The 20347-nt window shown below is 34.0% G+C and overlaps 1 protein-coding gene and 1 long non-coding RNA gene across 5 annotated transcripts; one reads left to right on the top strand and one right to left on the bottom strand.

The window, feature by feature from the left end:
- The first annotated feature begins 501 nt into the window (after positions 1–501).
- Positions 502–1622, top strand: LOC131856985 (B3 domain-containing protein REM16-like). Its single transcript, XM_059208963.1, has 3 exons — positions 502–730; positions 834–1150; positions 1398–1622. Exons 1-3 carry the CDS (start codon positions 502–504, stop codon positions 1620–1622), a joined length of 771 nt encoding a protein of 256 aa, XP_059064946.1.
- Positions 1623–5261: 3639 nt separating this feature from the next.
- LOC131856263 (uncharacterized) lies at positions 5262–14047 on the bottom strand. Of its 4 annotated transcripts, XR_009358394.1 has the most exons (5): positions 13645–14047; positions 12304–13149; positions 11975–12224; positions 11636–11707; positions 5262–5751 (listed from the first exon to the last, which is right to left on the bottom strand). It is a non-coding gene; the product is annotated as an uncharacterized LOC131856263 (long non-coding RNA). The 4 variants fall into 4 exon arrangements; XR_009358392.1 differs by having other exon boundaries at positions 11967–12224; positions 12304–14047; XR_009358391.1 differs by having other exon boundaries at positions 12304–14047.
- Positions 14048–20347: the final 6300 nt, after the last annotated feature.

Genomic DNA, 20347 nt, shown 5'->3' with positions numbered 1-20347 from the left:
TTCTTCACTCACCGTTGTAATTCTATTTGACATTTCAGGTTGTCTGTTTTCAGATTCTCTACTTGAGTTTGTCCAAAAGTCCCTTTTCGTCTATTCATTCATTTAGGAATGTGGTAGTGGTTTTACTTCCACTTAACATTCTCTCAGTGCTCGTACCAGAGAAGTTTGATTCAACTCTCTCTCACCCTCTTCTTATACGCTTTGCATCTGAATTTGACATGGAGATAGAAGAAACGGGAGAGCACAATATGCCATGCCCAAAATGCAGTCAGAAATGTTATAAAAAACACCGTGAGAAAGAATTCTTTGATGGGTCTGCTTCTTTCTTCAAAATTATGCTTGGAGATTTTGCAGAGAAACTGGTAACTCTATACAACATATTTTATTCTTTTATTTCATGTATACTGTTAAGAATCTGTAAAATCTAATTGTTCATTGTGTTTACCGCAGCGCATTCCTCCGGCATTTGTTTCCTAGATCACAAATGATCAAGATGAACGTATGGTGTTGCAAGGCCCAGATGGGCAGAACTTCAATGTACGGTTATGGCGTTCCATCAAAAAGTTGGAACTTCAACACGGCTGGATAAACTTTGTAAATTATTATGGGCTGGAAGTGGTTGATCTTCTAGTTTTTAAATACACTTCTAAGTCATGCTTTAAAGTCAAGATTTTCGATGAAACATCATGTGAAAAAAATCAAAGAATACAAAGAAAATCTTCAATTCAGGGTAAGAAAAGTTTTTGTTTAAAGTTCCATAACTAATTTATCGAGTTATTTGAATGTATTTTTTGAACAGAATGGGAATAATATAAAGTGATTTTTTGTTGCAGGCAATTCATCCAATAACCCTGGACATTTCGCATCTGAGAAGCATGGGACAATGGAATCTGATGCTCCTTTTATATCAGATAAACCCTCTTGTACAGTGGCTATCAAATATCATGAGCGTAGTTCAAATCAACAAATAGACAGTAAACTGCTGATTGATCTGGATTCTGATGAAGAAGATAACCCTGAGTTTCAAGCGGTGACTGAAATTCAAAGAACAAAAAGTATGCCTCCCTTCCTCGGTGACATGAGAATGGAGTCTGCTGCTCCTTTCAAATCAGATAAACCCTTTTGTACAATGGATGTGAAATCATGGAATGTAAATCAACCTCGTGGTAGTGAGATCAAATTCTCTACTTTCTTTAGTTATGTATTCTCAAATCTAAATAAGAAGTAGAGGGTTTACAAGGAGGTATTTAACACGTTAGTAATTTGCAATGTATAGAGATGTCAAATTTGTGTTAGTCTTGTGTTGCAATGTTCAATAGTGATGTTTTAGAAATTTGGAAATATTAAATCTGTGATGGAGATAACAGTTTTGACATTATATCTTTCATTCACTGTAGGAGGATAATCAGGCTGAGGAAGGGGATGAGGAAGCAGATGACCTAGCAATGGATAAGGCCGATGAAGAGGAAAATGGTGATAAAGAGGATGGTACAACGATACATGAGGTTGATGAAGAGGATGGATCCACTAATCATGAGTTGGTAGAGAGCAAGGCTAACGATGAGGCCGACAATGAGGGAAACGATGATCCTAAGGAAGACAAGGTGGATTTAATATTATAATTATTGTCTTATTTGTTATTTTTTTAAGAAAATTAATCACAAAGAGCAAATACATCAAAACAAGACTGGAGGCCTAGCCAACCATTAAACTACCCTATCCTTGTCCAAATCAATCTAATACACTAGAAAGATCCAAAGGTGAAGAACTCTTGTCAACAATATTCAATCCCTCCAAACGATCATATGCCCACTTAGCCAAACAATTTGCTACACAATTCCATTGTCAAGGAATATGAAAAAAAGAGAGAATAAAAAATCCACACTCAAACTGAGAATCTGTCAAAGAACCTGAGCTATCCGCCAATTAACCACATCCAACAGCCTCGCAGTCAACATAGAAACCATCACATCAGATTTATAGGTAACCCTTCTCAAACCCTCAGCATAAGCTCTTTGTACAGCATACCAAATAGCAAGAACTTTCATAAAATTATTTTATTTTTGGAATTGTTTATGAAGGTCTCTACTCACCATAGAACTGAGTGATTCGATAGTAGATTATTTTACTTTTGTGAGTATGGTTCATGTTATTTGGGAGTAAGGCGGAGAATTTGGGATTTGAAAAGCCTCAACGCACATAGGGCATCAAAGCACAACCTTCCCTTTGTTCCACCAAGAAAGTGTGGCCGAAAGCCCATAGTACAGCGAAAACATCCACCTCCTTCACTAGAGAAAATAAGAAAGTATAATGAAAAGAGAAAGAGTGATGTTGATTGCCAACTAAAGTTGTGGTATTGTATACAAAGATGGTGTGTAACTAAGCGTAAATGTAGATCACATGGTGTACAAACTTATAAGGAACTCCCTGACAAAGCAAAGGAGGAGATTCGAGCTGAAATGCAATCTTACAAAAATAATGAGGATAAAATAAGGAAGCAAATAATGGCATTGATAGAAAGAAAAAAGTTGGATCAAAAGGTAATTTGCAATTGTACTCTTAAATAATGTTGTCTGACAAGTTTACTTAAGTGGTTGTATGCATTTGAATTTGACCTGATGTTAACATTCATGGCATCATAGGTCAATGGTCAAGAATAATGGGCTTTAACAAGTACCATAGTTTCAAGAGAGAAAGCAATTTGTTTTATTGAAATGTTTAAAATAAGGCTAAAGATTGTATATTTTATTGTCTTAAATTTCATATTTCTCCTCTAAGATTTGTAATGTTTAACATTTTTTTTTCCATCACAAGGACTTTGCAAGGCAACAAAGATGTTACACAAGAAGAAGTAGGTTTTCCTCAAAACTTTTGAATAAGGCTAAAGAGCGTGAAAAGATAGTTTGAGGTGTTGTCTACAATTCTATGATTTTGTGAGGGCCTCCATTAGTGCACAAGGACCCCAATAAGTATGTTAGATTTAATGAGGTTCTTTCTTCACTAGACAGTGTAGGAGATAGTGTAGGGAATAATGAGAAGAGTTGGTAATTGTACTTTTCTATTCCTTGTCAATTAGTAATTTGAACGTTATATTGTTGAAAATTTATGATGAAATTTTAATTATTTGCTATGTTGGAACAATATAAAAATTTACATTTCAATATAGATGTATGTTTCTCACTTGGCAACTTTCTAACTTCCTTCTTGCACCACTCCGACTTTCCTCCTTTAAACATGACCTTCACAACTTATAGATCCTACATATACATGATATTCATATTGTATTGTGGTGGATTTTCGTACAATTGATGCTACTGTCATTGTGCCTTTGTTGTTGTATCTATCTTTTCTTAATGTGATTGTTGGTTAAATGCAAACATTTGAACTTAATAGATATCTCATAGTTAAAATCACTTATAATACATTTGTACAATATAATTCTAGCTGATACACTTGCCAATCTGATATTTCTATCATATTATTATACTGAATTTAAATGTTGCTTTTGTAATTGAGAGGTAAAATTGTATATTTGAGACAATTTTTAAAGTAAAGACAAAGACAACCTTTGGAAAAATGGGATGGAGAAAATCTGGAAAGGGAAAAAGGAAGAGTTCTAAAACCTACAATGCAGACAGTCAAATAGAGGGGTTTTAACACACAGAGAGGGGACACTAAAACCATGAAATGTTCTCAAACTACTACATGGTGGGGGATTTTAAGACAATATTTGAGACAATTTTTGAGTAAATTGTCTTAACTTGAGACAAAATAAAACTTGTGTATTGTCTTAAATATCGTCTTTAAGCGAGTGTCTTAAATAAAGACAATAAAAAACACCAGCATTATTGTCTCTATAGAGACAAATGTCTTTAATACCACTTATTGTCTTCTTAAGACAATTAAAACATTCTCATTAGATAGAATATCACTTTTGTCTCTCAAAAGATGATATAAAGAAATGAATTTTAAAAAATAGTGCACTATTTAGATAAAATCAATATTGTTAAATATAAACTACAAAATCATTGATTAATTCATGTTAGGGCACGATGGAATCGAACCACCATCCTCCTGCTTGTAAAACAAGTAGGTGCTCTTCCATTAAGCTAGCACCCTTTAAAGAGAATTATGCCCTTCAATAATCTTGGGTCTCACTACAGATTCAAAATGAAATCATGAATTAAGCTTTTGTATAACCATAACTGGTAAATACAACCTAAATTATTTTCACAAGAGAAACAAATAACTGGTAAATACAACCTAAATTATTTGCACAAGAGAAACAAATAACTGGTAAATACAACCTAAATTATTTGCACAAGAGAAACAAACATATTTTGAATGGTAAAGAAACAAGTCACTCTATCAAGACATACATCCAAGCTGAAATCATGAATTAAACTTTTGTAAAAATGTAAATTTTAGCAAAACTAACATTTTCCTCCATAGTAACATAAGTATTTAGATCTTGATTTATGTAAAAATTTGATGCTTTTGCTTACGAGTTTAGTAGCAAGAATAAAGAGTTATGTGTTCTCAACAAATTTCTAGTATAGGTAAAATAATTTGGAAAATATTTTAGCAACAATACCAGAGACCCACTTAAAAGGTTGGGGGCAAAATTTTGAGTAAAGAATTCTCACTTCACATGTAGGAAGCAATACAAACAATGGTATTAAGACATTCATATGTTGCCCTTTTATTCACACCTAATACATCTTGCTTACTATGAGACACTCTTCTATTGCTCAACAAAAAAAAATTGGGGGATGTTGATTGCATATTGCATTCCTTGTTTTAGTATGGCTCCATAGGTTTGCAGAAATTTGTACCTCAATAGACAACGATTGGCCCCAATTCCTCCTCAATTTGTAAAGATGCAAAAGAAACTTAACTAAAGTTAGCTAGATACAGATGCCAAAGTGATACAACAAAAATACACTTGCTAATCTAACATTTGTTAGCTTTTACGTATAAAAGTACCTGGTTATATTTGGCAAGTAGCTCAGATCGACATGGAACTCCAGTCTTCATTTGGCCCCGAAAACAAAGACATGATAATTACTTAGAAAACTAGAAAATTTATCTTAGCCTGAGTGGTGTGGAGATTTGAATGCACCATCATAGTAATGTTGACGCAAAAAGGCTTTTTTATTGTTTATCTTATGACCCAAAAGGGGTTACCGTATACTAGTGAATATTAAATAAATTGTTTGACAAAAGAAATTATCCTCTTGGGCATATAGATTAACTGTTTTAAATCAATGGTTGCACTGGAAGAGCACTAAGAATGCCTTGAAAACACATTTACAACCCCAATTTATGCAAAACGCAAACCTCCTTTTAAATATTGTAAACATAGCAACAAATAAAAATGACCGTACACAAGGTCATTTTATAGTATTGAATGCCATTTCCTAATTCAAAGAAATTATTTGCCACAAAAATGCATTGACATTAGAAAGGAAAGTTAGATAGCTACCTCCTCCTTGAAGTTCAAACCTTACATTTTATCCTGACCATAAAACTCAAATGCAGCAACATCCATGCCAATCCAAGTTGCAGAATGTTGTTCAACCATATCCAACTGATGTGACTATATCTTGCACTCAACATTTAGGCTATAAAAAACACATGAAATATTAAAGCCAAAAAATAAACTATATCTTCAAATGATGGAAAACTTCTGAACACATCCTCATGGCCTCTTTAAAATGATCAAGCTCCTATAGGAAAAATCATGAACACCTGCATTACAAATGTTATATGCAATTAGAAAAAAATAACTGAATATTCGTTGCATCTTATCTACATTCAAAGACTTACATGCTATGTTTAGAAACAGTAACGTGTAGGCCGCATTCATTATGGAAACAGTTAAGGCAGGATATATGTGAAATTCATAAAAGCTCACAAACATATCAGCAACATGAATTTTGAGAGGAATGTTGACAATAAATCATTTAATTAAAAAGCATACCCGCATTGCAAGTTTGTTGCTTGCATGTGAGCCTTTCTTGATGACATTAAAGGCAAGTACAGGCATCACTAAGTTTTTTGTTGCCAACAACATTGGCAATGTGCTACATATCATGATCACTAGATTTCAAAATACTCCCAATAGACCAACAAAATACTCATGACATATTATGCCATGTTTCCTTTATTCTTATCATTTACATGTTTAAAGAAAGGAAATAATCACCAATCAAACACCCCTCAACCAAGACGGATGCATTTTCCCTACCAAGATCTTAAGAAGGATAATCAGAAAAACCAAATAATTGTATGATATGTCTGAGCAAAAGACTTTCTTCCATTTCCATCTCAAAAACATAATGTTCAAGCACAGAAAAATGGCCCTTTTACACAAGCCACCATGTAATACAAGTTTCAAAAGGTGACTTTGTTACCATGCCAAAGTTTGAAGATGGCACTTGCAAGCAAAAAGGTATTAACAAAAAAAATACCTGATAAAGAGGAAATTTCTTCACATATTCCCTAGCTTTGCAAACTACCAGAGATATAGTGCCTTCATCCAAGTAGTTGTTCTGTGATTGTAGTTACGCTTTTTATAGATGGTAGTGGATCCAATGAAGTGTCATAGACCTCAAATTACTGCAAATATTGTTCTCTTCTTGCCTTTTGGATTATATATTTCCTTGTCATTGCTTCTCAAGGTAATGACCCTAATAAGGGTTTGTTCATCCACCTTTTATTATTTTTAAGAAGCACAAAAACAAGACCAATCTTTTCCCTCTGTCATTTTTTAGCTTCATGAGGTTATGATTGTCATATTCTTCTGTCACCACTATACTGCAGATATACCTATCTTGCTAAGGTTTAAGACTCTTCTATGCTTTATTTTCTTCCTTAATTCTACTCTTGTAGCCATCATTAACCTTTGGGGGCCTTCTTGTTTTTTGTTCTCCCCATTCATTGCTTGGTTTCTTACCAAACAATGAGATTATGTCTTTTCATTACCTCACCATGAATCTGAACCTTTCTACTTTGTCTATTCATGGAGTTCTCATTGTCACAATTCTCTACTCCATAACTGCCTCTCATTCATTTCTCTTTGGTAAAACTGTGTTATGCTTTCTGATTTCTTACTACATTCTTTGTGTTATTGCTAGGTGCTTGGGACTGCCCTATGCACTATGTTTCTAATGACTGTAAATCTATCTATCACTATGATGATGGGCTACTTTATTTCATCTTATATGCTCTCAAAAGAATTGGCACTAAGACTTTATTTGTGTTTGGTAGGTTTGGACCATTATCATAGTCATGGCATGATCTCATTCATAAGGATTTTGTTTCTAGTTTTGACAGTCATAAGATCTTTGTATTTTGCACACTGTTATTTGATAGTCACACACAGTTTACGACTCATTTTGCTAACATTATACACTATCATTCCATTGACCTTTGAAAATTGTAAGGGTATGACTGTCCTCTTTGTGGACTTGATGACTTTTGTCAATCCTTTCAAGAAGACTGTAAGTGTATTGTTCTTTATTCTCGTCATGACTATGATGGCTTCTACAATCAAAGTGCTGCTCATTCCATACTCACTGTATTTCTTCCTTGAAAGTGAAGTATTATTGTTTTAATTCTCATTTCATGGTTGCAATATTTTTTGACATGATTATGATCCTCTATCACAAGGATTTTTTTTTATTCTTTATGAATACATGGCTTTCATTTTCTACTCTTTTTCACTATTGCTATTTTAATATGCTGCATCCATGTTTTGCTTTGACAATACAAGACTATGATGACTTTCCTCAAATTGTACTTTGCACTTTTTACTGGCTTTTTCAATGAATGGCCTTCAATGGTTCTTGACTGTTCTCCGACCCAAAAAACAAAACTACTCCCCTTTGTAAAAGAGCAACAAATCTCTTTCTACCCTTAACCGAATGTTTCTTAGTTTCAGTGAATGAAAGAAACCTCCTCATTTTAAATGCCATAAGCCCTTTACACAACTAAAAATATCAATGAAATCACTTATCTCTCAAGGAAAAAGGCTTTTTTTAGTCTTGAAATGCCTACCTCTCAATGTGAGTCTTGACTGAAACCCTTGAAAACTATCCTTCAACTACTCGTGGAAGCTTTGTCACTGCCTTTCAATGCATGAATAAAGACCTATGGTGTGCTCTTACTGGTGTAATAGAAGTGTAGAAGGCCTTGCCTGCAATTTATTAGAAGAAAACACTCATTCCATAGTGAAAGCTCTAGATAAAATGAGGAAACTCAAGGTGAAGCTACAGGGAGACCCTAAGTTCTGCATGAAGACCTAAACTTTAAACTTTCACTTTCCTCGAATGGACTCAAACCTTACTCACTCACAGGGAATAAGACTTGGTTGGATCTATCTCTTTCAAAAAAAAAAAAAATTTCAAACACCATGCATGGGTACTTGGCTTATTCAATGTGGGAAGCATGAATTTAGGAGCTTGGGACTCAACATGAAGGGGAAAATTTTAGGTTGCAACCTCTTTCCAATGAATCAATACAAACTTTTTATTTTAAACAAAACATGAACTCCCTTTTCCTTTAAGCTAAGTTCTTCAAAATAATTTTCTATGAAGACCTAAGACCCTATGTAGAGCCATGTTTGATTTAAGAGGTGAAAAATAGGCAACACAACCAACAAGGATTTGGTTGGCTTATACAGACACATATGACTGCCTACCCTTTTCTTGAGTTGAAGTTCAAAGGGGGTGCTTATATTCTTGAGCTTGTATTGAAGGATTGGATCTCTTCAGTGGTTTGTGTTAATCCCATTTTTAGAAGTTGTTGAATGAGAGACATAGAAACGGGCAGTGCACCTTGTTGTGACAAAACAAATGTGAAGAGAGGACAATGGTCCCCTGAAGAAGATGCTATACTCAAACATTTTGTTGAGAAGCATGGAACAAGAGGCAAATGAATTATTTTGCCTCACAAAGCTAGTATATTGTCACAACAAATGTGAATAGAGGACCATGGTCCCCTGAAGAAGATGCTATACTCAAAATTTTTGTGAAGAAGCATGGAACTGGAGGCAATTGGATTGCTTTTCCTCACAAAGCCGATATATTATTGTATACCTAATTTCAAAACATTCATAATTTTGTGTCCAGAGTGAACTTTGTAGCAGTGCATCATAAGGGATTTAGTATTATATTTGACCCATTTTAAAACATTTGGGTATTTTTGTGTTTAAGGGTGTTTTTTATTGGCAATGCATCAAATTGCAATGCTATCTAGATCCATTACCTGATGGGGAGACCTCAAACTATTGGAATCTAATCAAAACAAGCATTTGGTCCCAGATGAACATAGCAAGACTGTATTTTTCACACTCGTTATGTCTTCCCATTAGCTGAGTGGCTAGATATAGTATATAGATGTTTTGAAGCTTTAGCATAAGCATCTTATGTGGAAAGACTTCCACAAAGCGCATAGTGAATGGTCGTTGCATTGCTTGCAGCAATGTCCATGTGTCTTTTTGTTTTGGAAATTTACAAGACTTGTCCAGTTTAGTGCTAGATATATCGCTTTTGTGCCTATTAGACAAGAGATCAGATATGTCATAGAGGTCTTGAAGCATGAGTATATGTAGGCTATGAAGAAACATAGTGAGTGGCAGCTATAATGCTTACATCAATGTCTGTGTACTTTATGTTTGAAAGTTTGCATAGGGCCTGTTAAATATGGTACTAAGTAGATATATCACATATATTTCAAATAATTAAATGTTTTATTGATTTTACAGGAAGTGCATGCAAGAAGCAAATGATGTACTTGGAAATTTAGTGTGATCAAACATAAATATCTTGAGCAAGAATATGATTAATAGCCAAAAGTTACCAACCATTCTCATCTGGTTTAGTAAGGAATAGTCATCTTTTAATGAATAATTTTATATAAGTGGTGATCTTACACCAATTGAATAGTTATAATGCAACAACACGACTAGAAATGCAGAACACTATATCAACTAACAATCTTGATAAGTGATAAACTTTTTAACATTAACATAAATAAACAACCCAAAGAGATTTATTTGATCAATTGATCAAGATATGCTAAAGACAAAGAGAGATTTTTGTGAACTAGAAAATTATTCAGAAAATTATGCTTAGAAATTACTATTTATAAACAATATTAACTATCATGAACAGTGGGAATAGTATATACCTTATTAACATTATTTTACAGTCACTCAACATTCCACTATATTAATTGTATTTTACAATTAGAGACAGCAAAACTCATAGCTACAAAAGTTCTTAAAGTTCTTGCCATCCAGGAGTAAGGCAATAAAACATACCTTGAGTGTATATTACCATGCACTAATGTAATAAACTTTATCTGGCATCTATAAGGGTTGGACGAATATCTATCATAATTTATAAATGGGACACAAAATTATGCTAGCACAAAATTATCATAGCCTAGTTTGTCCCCATAGGCTAAAGCATAAAAAAAAAATGGGACTAAGCAATAATGAAGGAATTAAGAATATCAAATAAAGGGAGCAAAAAAGATAAAGTCGTGTTTCATTTACATCTAATCATTAAAGAAGGGGCCAACTTAAGTATGGATGTCAACCTTTACTAGGCAAATTCACCATGGTGGTAAACTAATTAATGATAGGCAATTATTATTAATGCCTAAGTCGCCTCAATAAAGACCAAACAAGTATGATCGATTCTTTTTCTTGGAAAAAGAATTATATATAAAGGGAATCGTGGGAGCCGAATTATTATTGTTATTCTTACTTTGCTCTGCAAATTCGATACCAAAAAGCATTCTTCCAAGAAGCAACCCCTATGAAGACTTTTCTTCTGGACAAAACCCCTAAGATCTTGGAGATTTCCATTACCAGCACTGGGGTGCAAAAATACATCAACTGTTGGATGACAGAGGCAATATTCCTTGCATTTGAAGGTGACAAAGCTCAATCTGAAGCAGTTCGAGGGTTTCAGGTTGTTTGACAATAGTAGCATTCATTATTCAGTCATGCACAGATCCAGTCTATATCCATGGCAGCCCATGGCAAAGGAAAGTGCGGCTTGTAGGAGGGTCAAGATACCAAAAAGATAAAATTCGCAAGTCTAAAATATGTCTGAGACAATCAACAATGTCAATGATCATATTTTAATCAAGGGTATGTTCGATTGTCCTATTGGATGTATGCAAAACCATTTTGTGTGAAAGAACTCACTAAGATCAGTAAAAAAAGGTAATAATATTGTTCGTCTAGTATTAAATTTCGTTTGTTCAAGTGTTGTATTTATTACTGAGAGTCAAATTGTTAAAAGAAAAAACAAAACAAATTGCAAAAGCTCCATTAAGCATAGAAAAATAATATTTCAAGTAAGGAGAGCATAGTCAAATTGTTCTCTGAAATCAGAAATGTAATATTTTATCCTGTTGCAAAGACAAACTTGAATGACAGTGCAGGTTCTCTGAAAGGTAAAAGGCCATCTTAAGGACTGGATACTCAATTCCGTCTTTAAGAATTTAATGAATGATTGAAATTTTTTAATAACATCCACGAAAATGAAGTAATCTATAAGATTTAAGAATAGATCACTTTTAAAAATGCAGCAACAAAGCATAAACATTAACTTACAGTTAATCCAAATTTGCCAACTTCCTTAGCTCTGGTGGTAGTGTTCCAAAACAACAATTTGTACTAAAATTCCTGTACCACACACAAAACAACAATTATTTCATGGAAATCAACATAAATATGCAGCTGACTTCATTCTTATGTGCGCAGAGATGGATGAAAATATTACAGAGATATCAACTTAGCTAGATTCCCCATTTCCTTTGGAATTTCACCACTTAAACGATTTTTTCCAAAAGAGATGTCATAACATACAGATTACAACTTAAACCATTAATACCAAACATCTTGAACAAAATAATGCAGAATTTATATGGAAAAAGGCTCTCACTGGCTTACAGATACTCAAAGATGTGTTAATGAGAACATAGCCGGAATCGATCTGCTCAAAAAATTGTATCCTAGGTCACTATTGAAAACATTATACAATTCATTTAATTAAGCTTATTTTCATTACTCCAATCAATTTGAATTGGCAGGAAGAATAGAAGCTTGAAACTATATAGGTTGTACTCACAGGCTTTGTGAGTGTGTAATATTAGCCAATTCAGGGGGCACAATCCCTTGCTGTTCTAGATATATCATTATTCTGCAATATAACAAGATAAATATATATCTCATTCCATAAATGATTAAGAAATGCGATTTTGAAGGTAAGAGTTACTCACAGCTTAACATGGCAAGTGGTATGTTTTGCTCAAAAACACAGCTGCATATGACCCCACGTGATCCAGCTATGTCGTCAAGATGATGCCAGTTTGTATCATCACTATTGCAGGGATCCAAATTGAAGTTCCAGCTCAAAACCTTCAGTTTGTTGGCAATTACTTTGAGCGCCTCGATTATAAACACCACAAACAGGCAAGCTAAAATGCTTTATTTATTCTGAAATAGGGCATCTGAATTTCTTCCCAAAGATCCTTATTACAAACCTCCAAAGCAAATGAGATAATAATCTTTCGAGCCTTGGTCACAACCACCTGCTACCGCTATAGAACCCCTACGGGTCCTTCTCAGCCCACCCAACCCAATATGAAGGGGATGTGTGGGAGGTAAAGTAGTCGCTCCCTAAGGAAACTACAGGACCAACAAGCAGAAATGCAAGATGAAAGCAGTGGAAATGGGATTAATCAATCTAGTAACAGAAATCCTGCAACTAAACACCTGATAATAACTCATGATCATTGGTAGAGTATAGGTGGACTCGGCTGATAACCATAGATGGTAGCACGCCCCACCTACCTTTTCTCTTCGCTGCTACTCCTAGTTCAGTCCGGGTGCTCCCGCATTGGTTAGAAAACGTCCTGCACCGTTTCATTAGTTGGGGATACACCCATCGTTCCTTCTTTAGTCTCTAGTATATAGGGGTCCCTACCGTGGAACACAGAATATTATCCAGCTGATTCCACAGTCGATCTAGCATTGCAGTAGCGCCAATAGCAGCTTGAGTACCCGTTTACCCAATGCCCAATAAAGAAAAATAGGCAGAGTTTGTCGGAAAACTTTACAGAACCCTACCAGAACAGAATTTTTTTTAAATGAGACGAACCAAAACTTATCTCCGAAAAGTGGATCTATAAATATTGGATCTGAAAAATATTAGGTTTTTAGGGCTACCACAAATTTTGCCCTACTAATCAACAAGACCGATGAAAAAAATGGGCAGAGTTTGCAGGAAATATTTTGAAACCCTAAATACCACAGCAGGGGATGAACCAAAACCAATCCCCATACAAGCGTTGCTTCAATTAATTTACAGTAAATGAAGAGTGGATCCAAACTTAAACAAATCAAATATTTTTAACATAAGTTTACTGATTAAAAAAAATGCACTGGACGCCCAGAATCTATTGACTCTGTATAATTTTTAACTTTATAAAGAGGAGTTTAAAAACCTCGACTGCCAGAAATTTTAAAAAGCAGACTCGGCATAGTCACTTCCTGATGTGCATGAGGCACTTTCGATGGGCGTAGCCCACCTAAACAATTTCTATCGGCTAATCACATACCTGGTGTTATAAGTTTGCAGATTAAAGGAATGTAGGAACGAGAGACTTGGTTCGAATCAATGGCATCTGTCGTGACTAAAAGGGCAACCTCTCCTCTCCAGAATGAACAATCAACAATCTCTCCCCCTATTCCCTCTCCTGTCAGGTTACTACTTATGCTCTTTCGATATGGTAGGCATTAAACCTCCCGTAGTAACATGTAGTGCCCTTGCCCTTCACAGACGTGTGTCAATGGTTATGGCGTTGATTCCTTCACAAACAGGCCTCTCCCATTGCTTCTCCATCAACTCTTGCAGATTTGTGAAGGAGCCTTCCTGCTATTGAAAGTTGCATGCGGATCAATATGATGTCACGCGGGAAAGGGGAGAAAAGGTGGGGAAAATGAGTTGAGCGAGAGGGAAAAGAAAAGTTTTAATTTCAGAAAATTGTTTTTCCTTATCGTCTTAATTTGAGACAATAAAATACTTAAAAAATATATAAAATAAACATAAAACATGTGTTTAAGACGAAAGTAATGTTTTGTCTTAAACTAATGTCTTAAATACCTCTATTATGTATTAGTATATATATATACTACTACATAATGTCTTTTTGATTTTTTGATGTCCAACTGCTGTGAACTATTGTTTCCCGAGTTAAACTGCAGTCCGATCCAGGGCAGATTTGAAATTTTAATATCCTATTCTTTATATTAAACATATCCTATGTTCCTTATATTTATGAATGAGTATATCCTATAGTCTTTGAATCTGGAATTTGATGGTCTAAATGGCCCTTTTTTTCAATTTAAAGTCGTTGTATACATGTTTTTTTTAATTATTAATAAATTAAAATATATATAATAAGTAAATATAATATAGTATTCTAATTTATAAGATTAATATAAAATATAAATTGGTTTAGAATATTTTTAAAATAAAAAGTTTCTAAGTTTTAGAATTTATGTTTTTTATTAATTTTTAGAATTGTTTCCTATATGAAATTAGAAATTTATTTGAATTGTAAGATTAAATTTAATATTTTTGTATATAAAATTTATAATCATCATTGTTTTCTATTTGTATGTAAAAATATTTCAATATAAAAGATTTTTTATAAAATTCTTCATATTAAATATTATTTGAAAATTGATATTTTTTTTTAAATGTCAAATGAAAGGCATTCAAATGACTGGACCATCATAGAATTTTCATATGACAACTAGGGATGAGAGTCAAATTCTTGGTCTAGTCCTTATATTTCATCTAAATTGCATAAATAAATTGTAAATTTTGTATATTGAATTAATTCAAAATTTCTTTATGTCTAAAAATAATTAGATTACATTAATATAATGGTGCATTAATTTTAAATTTAATATATTTATTTAATTTTCAATTTTTTTATGTTTAATAATAATTAGATTACATTAATATAAACATCTCAAGTAAGAATATATATATATATATATCAATTAAACCATGAATTTTTGAATGGTCACTTAAATTTACAAAAATAAAAGATTTAAAAGTGAGCTAAACCATTTAATGAAAAAAAATTATCCATTTAGTCAATTTAACATGACAAGATAAAATTAATGATAATGCTAGACTTTTCTCAACAATCTCCCCCTTTGTAAAAAAAAATTACAATGAGCAAGAGTGAAGCATCTGGAGCTAGCGTTTTGGTGGTGAGGGAGACGTAGGGGAGGATGATGGTGAGGTAGATGGTAATGGGGAGAGTTGGTTTCTATGGTTCTTGTTGCTTGTTTTGTAGGTGGCGACAAATTGTAGACGTAGGGGAGGATGATGGCGAGGTAGATGGTGATAGGGAGAGTTGGTTTCTATGGTTCTTGTTGCTTGTTTTGTAGGTGGCGAAATGTTGTCCTTCTAACAAATGGTGTAAGGGAAATCTTGTGATGGTTTTATCTACCTCTATTGGGTGGAAGGCCATCTATGGATGGTGGTTGGGCTGCAACCATATTTTCTTGACTCTATTGTTGTGGTTTGATGGGGCTTTGTTCCTTAAGATATTGTGGCACCATGTTGCAATCTATTTTGGGGTTCATGGGATGCCCACCACTACACTTTGTAGTGTTGTTGCACCTCTTTCTCATTCGTGTTATGGATCTGGCCCTTCCCCCTTGTGAGTTTGGCAACCCCTTGTGTTTGTTAGGGGATGATGTGTGTGGGTACTCCTTTTGGCAATAATATTGTCCAAGAGCTAGTAGATCAGTTGGGGAATGTAGCAAACATTTCCTGGGTTGTTTTTGGTTCTCCATCCTTAAGTTAGCTAGGGTTGTGACCCTAGGGTTTGATAATGGGGTTGGGAGGTTTCAAGATTTGTCTTTGTAGGTCCTTGTGAAAGATGGTTGTTCTCTTTGGAGGTGGTTCTTCACTGCCAACTGTGAGAGGGCTTTGGACATGTGTTGAGGTCCAGCTGCCCTATGGGTGTTTAACCAGACTTGCTTCTAGGGTGAACTTTGGTTTCCTTGGTTGAATGTTGCTCTTTTCTTGGGTCCTTGTTGATGCCCCCTACTCCCCCTTTCATATGGAGTGCTTTTACAAGTCAATTCGCTCAGAGCAGGTATTGATTGACGAGTCAAAAGGGATCTTCTTTGTGTTGGGTTTCTATTTCACAGATAAGAGACTTGTTGAGGTGATCCACGTATCTATTGAGGTGGTGGACATGTTATTTTGTTTGTAGGCTTTTCTACAAATCAAAGGTTCAGGAACACCTTTCAAAATCCTGTGAGTGTTTTTGAGTTAGTCCATTTAATGATTACTTTCTTTATTGTTTTTTTGTAATGGCTATATATATGCTTCTTCTTTCACAAGTTCTCCAGCTGTCTCTGGATTGTTGGGGTTTCCCTCCTTGTTGAATTTGCAAGATGGTCCTATTGGTAAAAGGTTGTGGGAAGCCTTTTAAAATCTGTTGTGTTTCAACCATTCCCTTGGCTACATCAATTATACTCTAAGGGGATTTTTCAAGAAGATGGTTCGAGGTTCCTTCCGAAACCCCTTTGTTTTGATTATGTAATTTTATTGTGTTAGGACCCTTGTTCCCATTGATTTGGTGCTCCAATCAAAAGAATCCTTTCAAAAATATTCCTATCCATTTTTGGTTCTTGTAGTCTAGATGGTCTCATTGCTTGTGAGTTCCTCCCCTTTGTGTTCCTTCGTGGTAGTTTTGTAATGTTTTGGGCCTCTCCCAGTTTTAATTAATCAAAACGTGACAAGACAAAATTACTATCAATCTCATCTTATGGTTTTTATGGAAATTCTAATCATAATTTTAAACTTAATCATAATACTAATTAAAACTATAACATTAATACTAATTCCAAAACTAATTTCACCCATTAATTTTAATTTAACTCAAAGCCAAAACACTAATTCTAACCAGTAACCTTAAATTTCAATCAAACACAAACACCATTCTAGTACTAACCAAAATCTATATTCTAACCTTAAACAATTTTTTAAATGGGAACTCTAATTTTAACTCTATTGTAATTCTTAGCTTAAGTTAATACTAGTCTTAATTAAAATTTTAATTTAAAGATTAACTTTAATAGTAGGGCAAGTTAGAATTAAGGTTAGGATTAAATTAAAAACATATTACAATTGAAACACCAACATATTGAATGCTTCCAGGTGGTTTGTAATCCATCCACCATCTTCCATTTTCAATGAATATAATTTCTTTCTCAATAGAATCTAATTCAATAATGATCTTTCTTGATACATCTCGCTAAGCTTTCTTCAATAGCTTCTTTCTAAAGGTATCTTCATGGACATTGATTAAAGTAGAGTCTACCAAACATAATCCAATTAGACCCTTATATTTATAGTCTATAACATCATTTTGAGTAGTTGTAGTAGGATCTACAGGCCTTGCAACCTTCTCATCAACAACATCCCAAAAATCTTGATATATTATCTAAAAATCCTCCATCTTCAGCTTCCACATCTCAAAATTACTTTCAAACAATTTATCCACCTCTATTCTGCTTGACGAGCATACCATCTGAAAAAAATCATTAACAAGATCAAAATTATCTTTTACACAAGCTCCCACTCGAATCTAATTTTTTTCAAAAAACCCAAAAATCCACAACTGAAACCAAAGTTGATTAAGATTTGATATCATTTGTAAGGAAATTGAGTAGTAGAACAACTTCCTACACTAATGTTGAGAGGAGGGTAATGAAAAATTCAATTTTTTATTACAGTTAAAGAAACTTAATAGAAATAAACATAAATAGCATGCATACCACAACGCAATGATTTACATGGGGAAAGCCTTTTTTGGAGGCAAACCCCACACTCCTAAAGTTATCCAATATATTATTTAGAAAAAAAAAATTGATTACAATAAATTTGTAGAACAAGATTCTCATAAGTGTACCACCAAAAGAGATCCAAAGGCAACTCAACATTTTTCAGACTCTCAAAATACATCACAATACATAGTCATAATATAATGCCATTATAATATAGGTTTGACTCGCAAATTTTCACTTGGAGGATGAATCTCGAATAGTTATTAATGCTATTATTAATGGTGAAACCACTACCTAGGAATTGAACAAATTTATTAAAATCATTAGAAATATTTTATCAAAATTTGAAAATTTTATAGTATCTCACACATTTAGAGGTGGTAATGAGGTGGCAGACACGTTATCAAAGGTGGAAGTCTCACTAATGGAAGGACATGGGGATGAAATATGAGATTACTATCACTCAATCTCTAAGATTTCCTATACACCACCAATTTTAGTCCTCATTATGGTAAGTTGGGTGTTATAAATATGGTGGTGAGGTGTAGTCTAGAATGGAAGCCAACTTTACGCTCATCACTATCAAACAATAGGTGGATTTCCTTGGTAGAGTCTCAGAGAAGAGAATGCAAAGTATTTTTATTTTTATGATGATGATCTATTTTTACAGATTATGGATATATTTCCTGGTGAAGAGTTTATGAGGGTAAAGCACTACTACCAAACCAACATTGATATTGTTTACATGGTCCTGGCATTGACGTTAGAACTGGGGAATAAGGAGGATATTTAGTGGGTCATGTAGGAGTGCATTCAAGATGAATGGACATATAACATGAACTCCATACTAGAAAAGGGTTGGGATTAAGGTGTCTCAACCTTAGAGTCTTAACATGTTGAATTATTTAATTAATTATTTCCTAATTGATTTATCTTAAGTTATAAACTTTCTAAGTTGTCATTCAATTTGTGGGACCTCTTGGTGAGGTGGCATCTTGTGTGGCACGTGATGAGATGGCATATTCCTTATTTTCTAGGAAGTTGACACCCACTTGGAAGATGCTATGTTGGAGTGGAAATTGATTTGGTAATTATCAATGTTGAGTAAAGATTATTTCTTTTTTTACTTATATTATGCATCAGTATTGTATTTTAAGCTATTGGCACTTATGGCGGAGTTTTATATTTTAAGCTATTAGAATTTAGGGTTACTATTTATTGGTGTTGTATTTTAACCAATTGGCAGTGATGACCATTATTGATAAGATAGGTGTAGTTCCCTTGGAAGTTTCTATGAGCAATGTGTGATGGGATTAGTAATATGTTGTTTAAGACACAACTTACCTCTTAGGCATTGAAGATGGTTTCCAAAACCATGGGTGCCTATATCTTTAGGTTGAACTCTATATATATGTTGATGCCTTAGCTGATTTAGAGAGGAGACAAGTTCATTTCACAGGGTTTGTGTTGTTAGATTTTCTATAGGATGGAACAAGATGTAAATATCTATGTAAAGGCTCAGAGCCTGAAAATTTATTGAAACTTGTTGTTAAATAATGCATTGGCTTGATGTTTTAGAGTGTGGGTTTTTTTTTTACCTAAAAGGATTTTCCCCACATAAATTTGTGTTCTTTCTTCTATCTCATTCTTCTTGTTTCATGATTATAAAGTATTAAATCTATATGTTGTAATGTTGCTGAAATTTTCTTAAATTGACAAATTGCATCACCTTTCCTTTAAGGTTTAATGTATGGGTCCAAATCAACTATGTTTGTTTCCTCTTTTATGGCATATTAATGTGTGCTTGTATTAGCATGTTGTAATACATTTTTAAAAATCATCGAATACTGGATGTACATATTGATCTCATATGGCTTTCTGGGATGCCTAAGTTCTGTTCAATTGGTATCAGAGCTCAAGCAGCTGCTTCTCAAACTTTGCAATCTCCAAAAACACCCTCAACAAGCATTATTCCATTTTCTCCTCAGCCGGACATTGAGCCTAAACATAAGATGCATGATGGTCTTGATCCTGTGCGAGTTAAAGATCCTATTTTTATAAATCTTGATGATGATATAGATGAAAATGTTATTCATGATGTAAATGCTACTCCTGTTCATTCTGATAGTGAATATGAACTTGTTGATATTGATAACCATTTATCTAATGAATTTTCTAAAGCACTTATCCTAGCTCCTAGACAAGAACAACGTGGCTTGGAACATGAACATAGCCCTTGTTTGGATCTTGTGATAGCTCCATCTGTTGTGTTGGATGTTCCTCCTCTAGCGTGTTCCCTACCTTCCCGAAACATTGATCAGCAAGATCGGGGGGTAGATGACGTGCTAGACTAGTTACATTAGCATAGCAGATTCTCTCCTCCTCTCTTGTGTTACTTCTTCTATGTGTACTCTCGTTCTTCTATTTGTTGTCCTTAGT

The sequence above is a fragment of the Cryptomeria japonica genome, chromosome 7 (assembly GCF_030272615.1).
Source record: "Cryptomeria japonica chromosome 7, Sugi_1.0, whole genome shotgun sequence".
NCBI lineage: Eukaryota > Viridiplantae > Streptophyta > Pinopsida > Cupressales > Cupressaceae > Cryptomeria > Cryptomeria japonica.
Note: the sequence above shows the minus strand (reverse complement) of the source record. Positions and strands in the feature narration are given on the sequence as shown.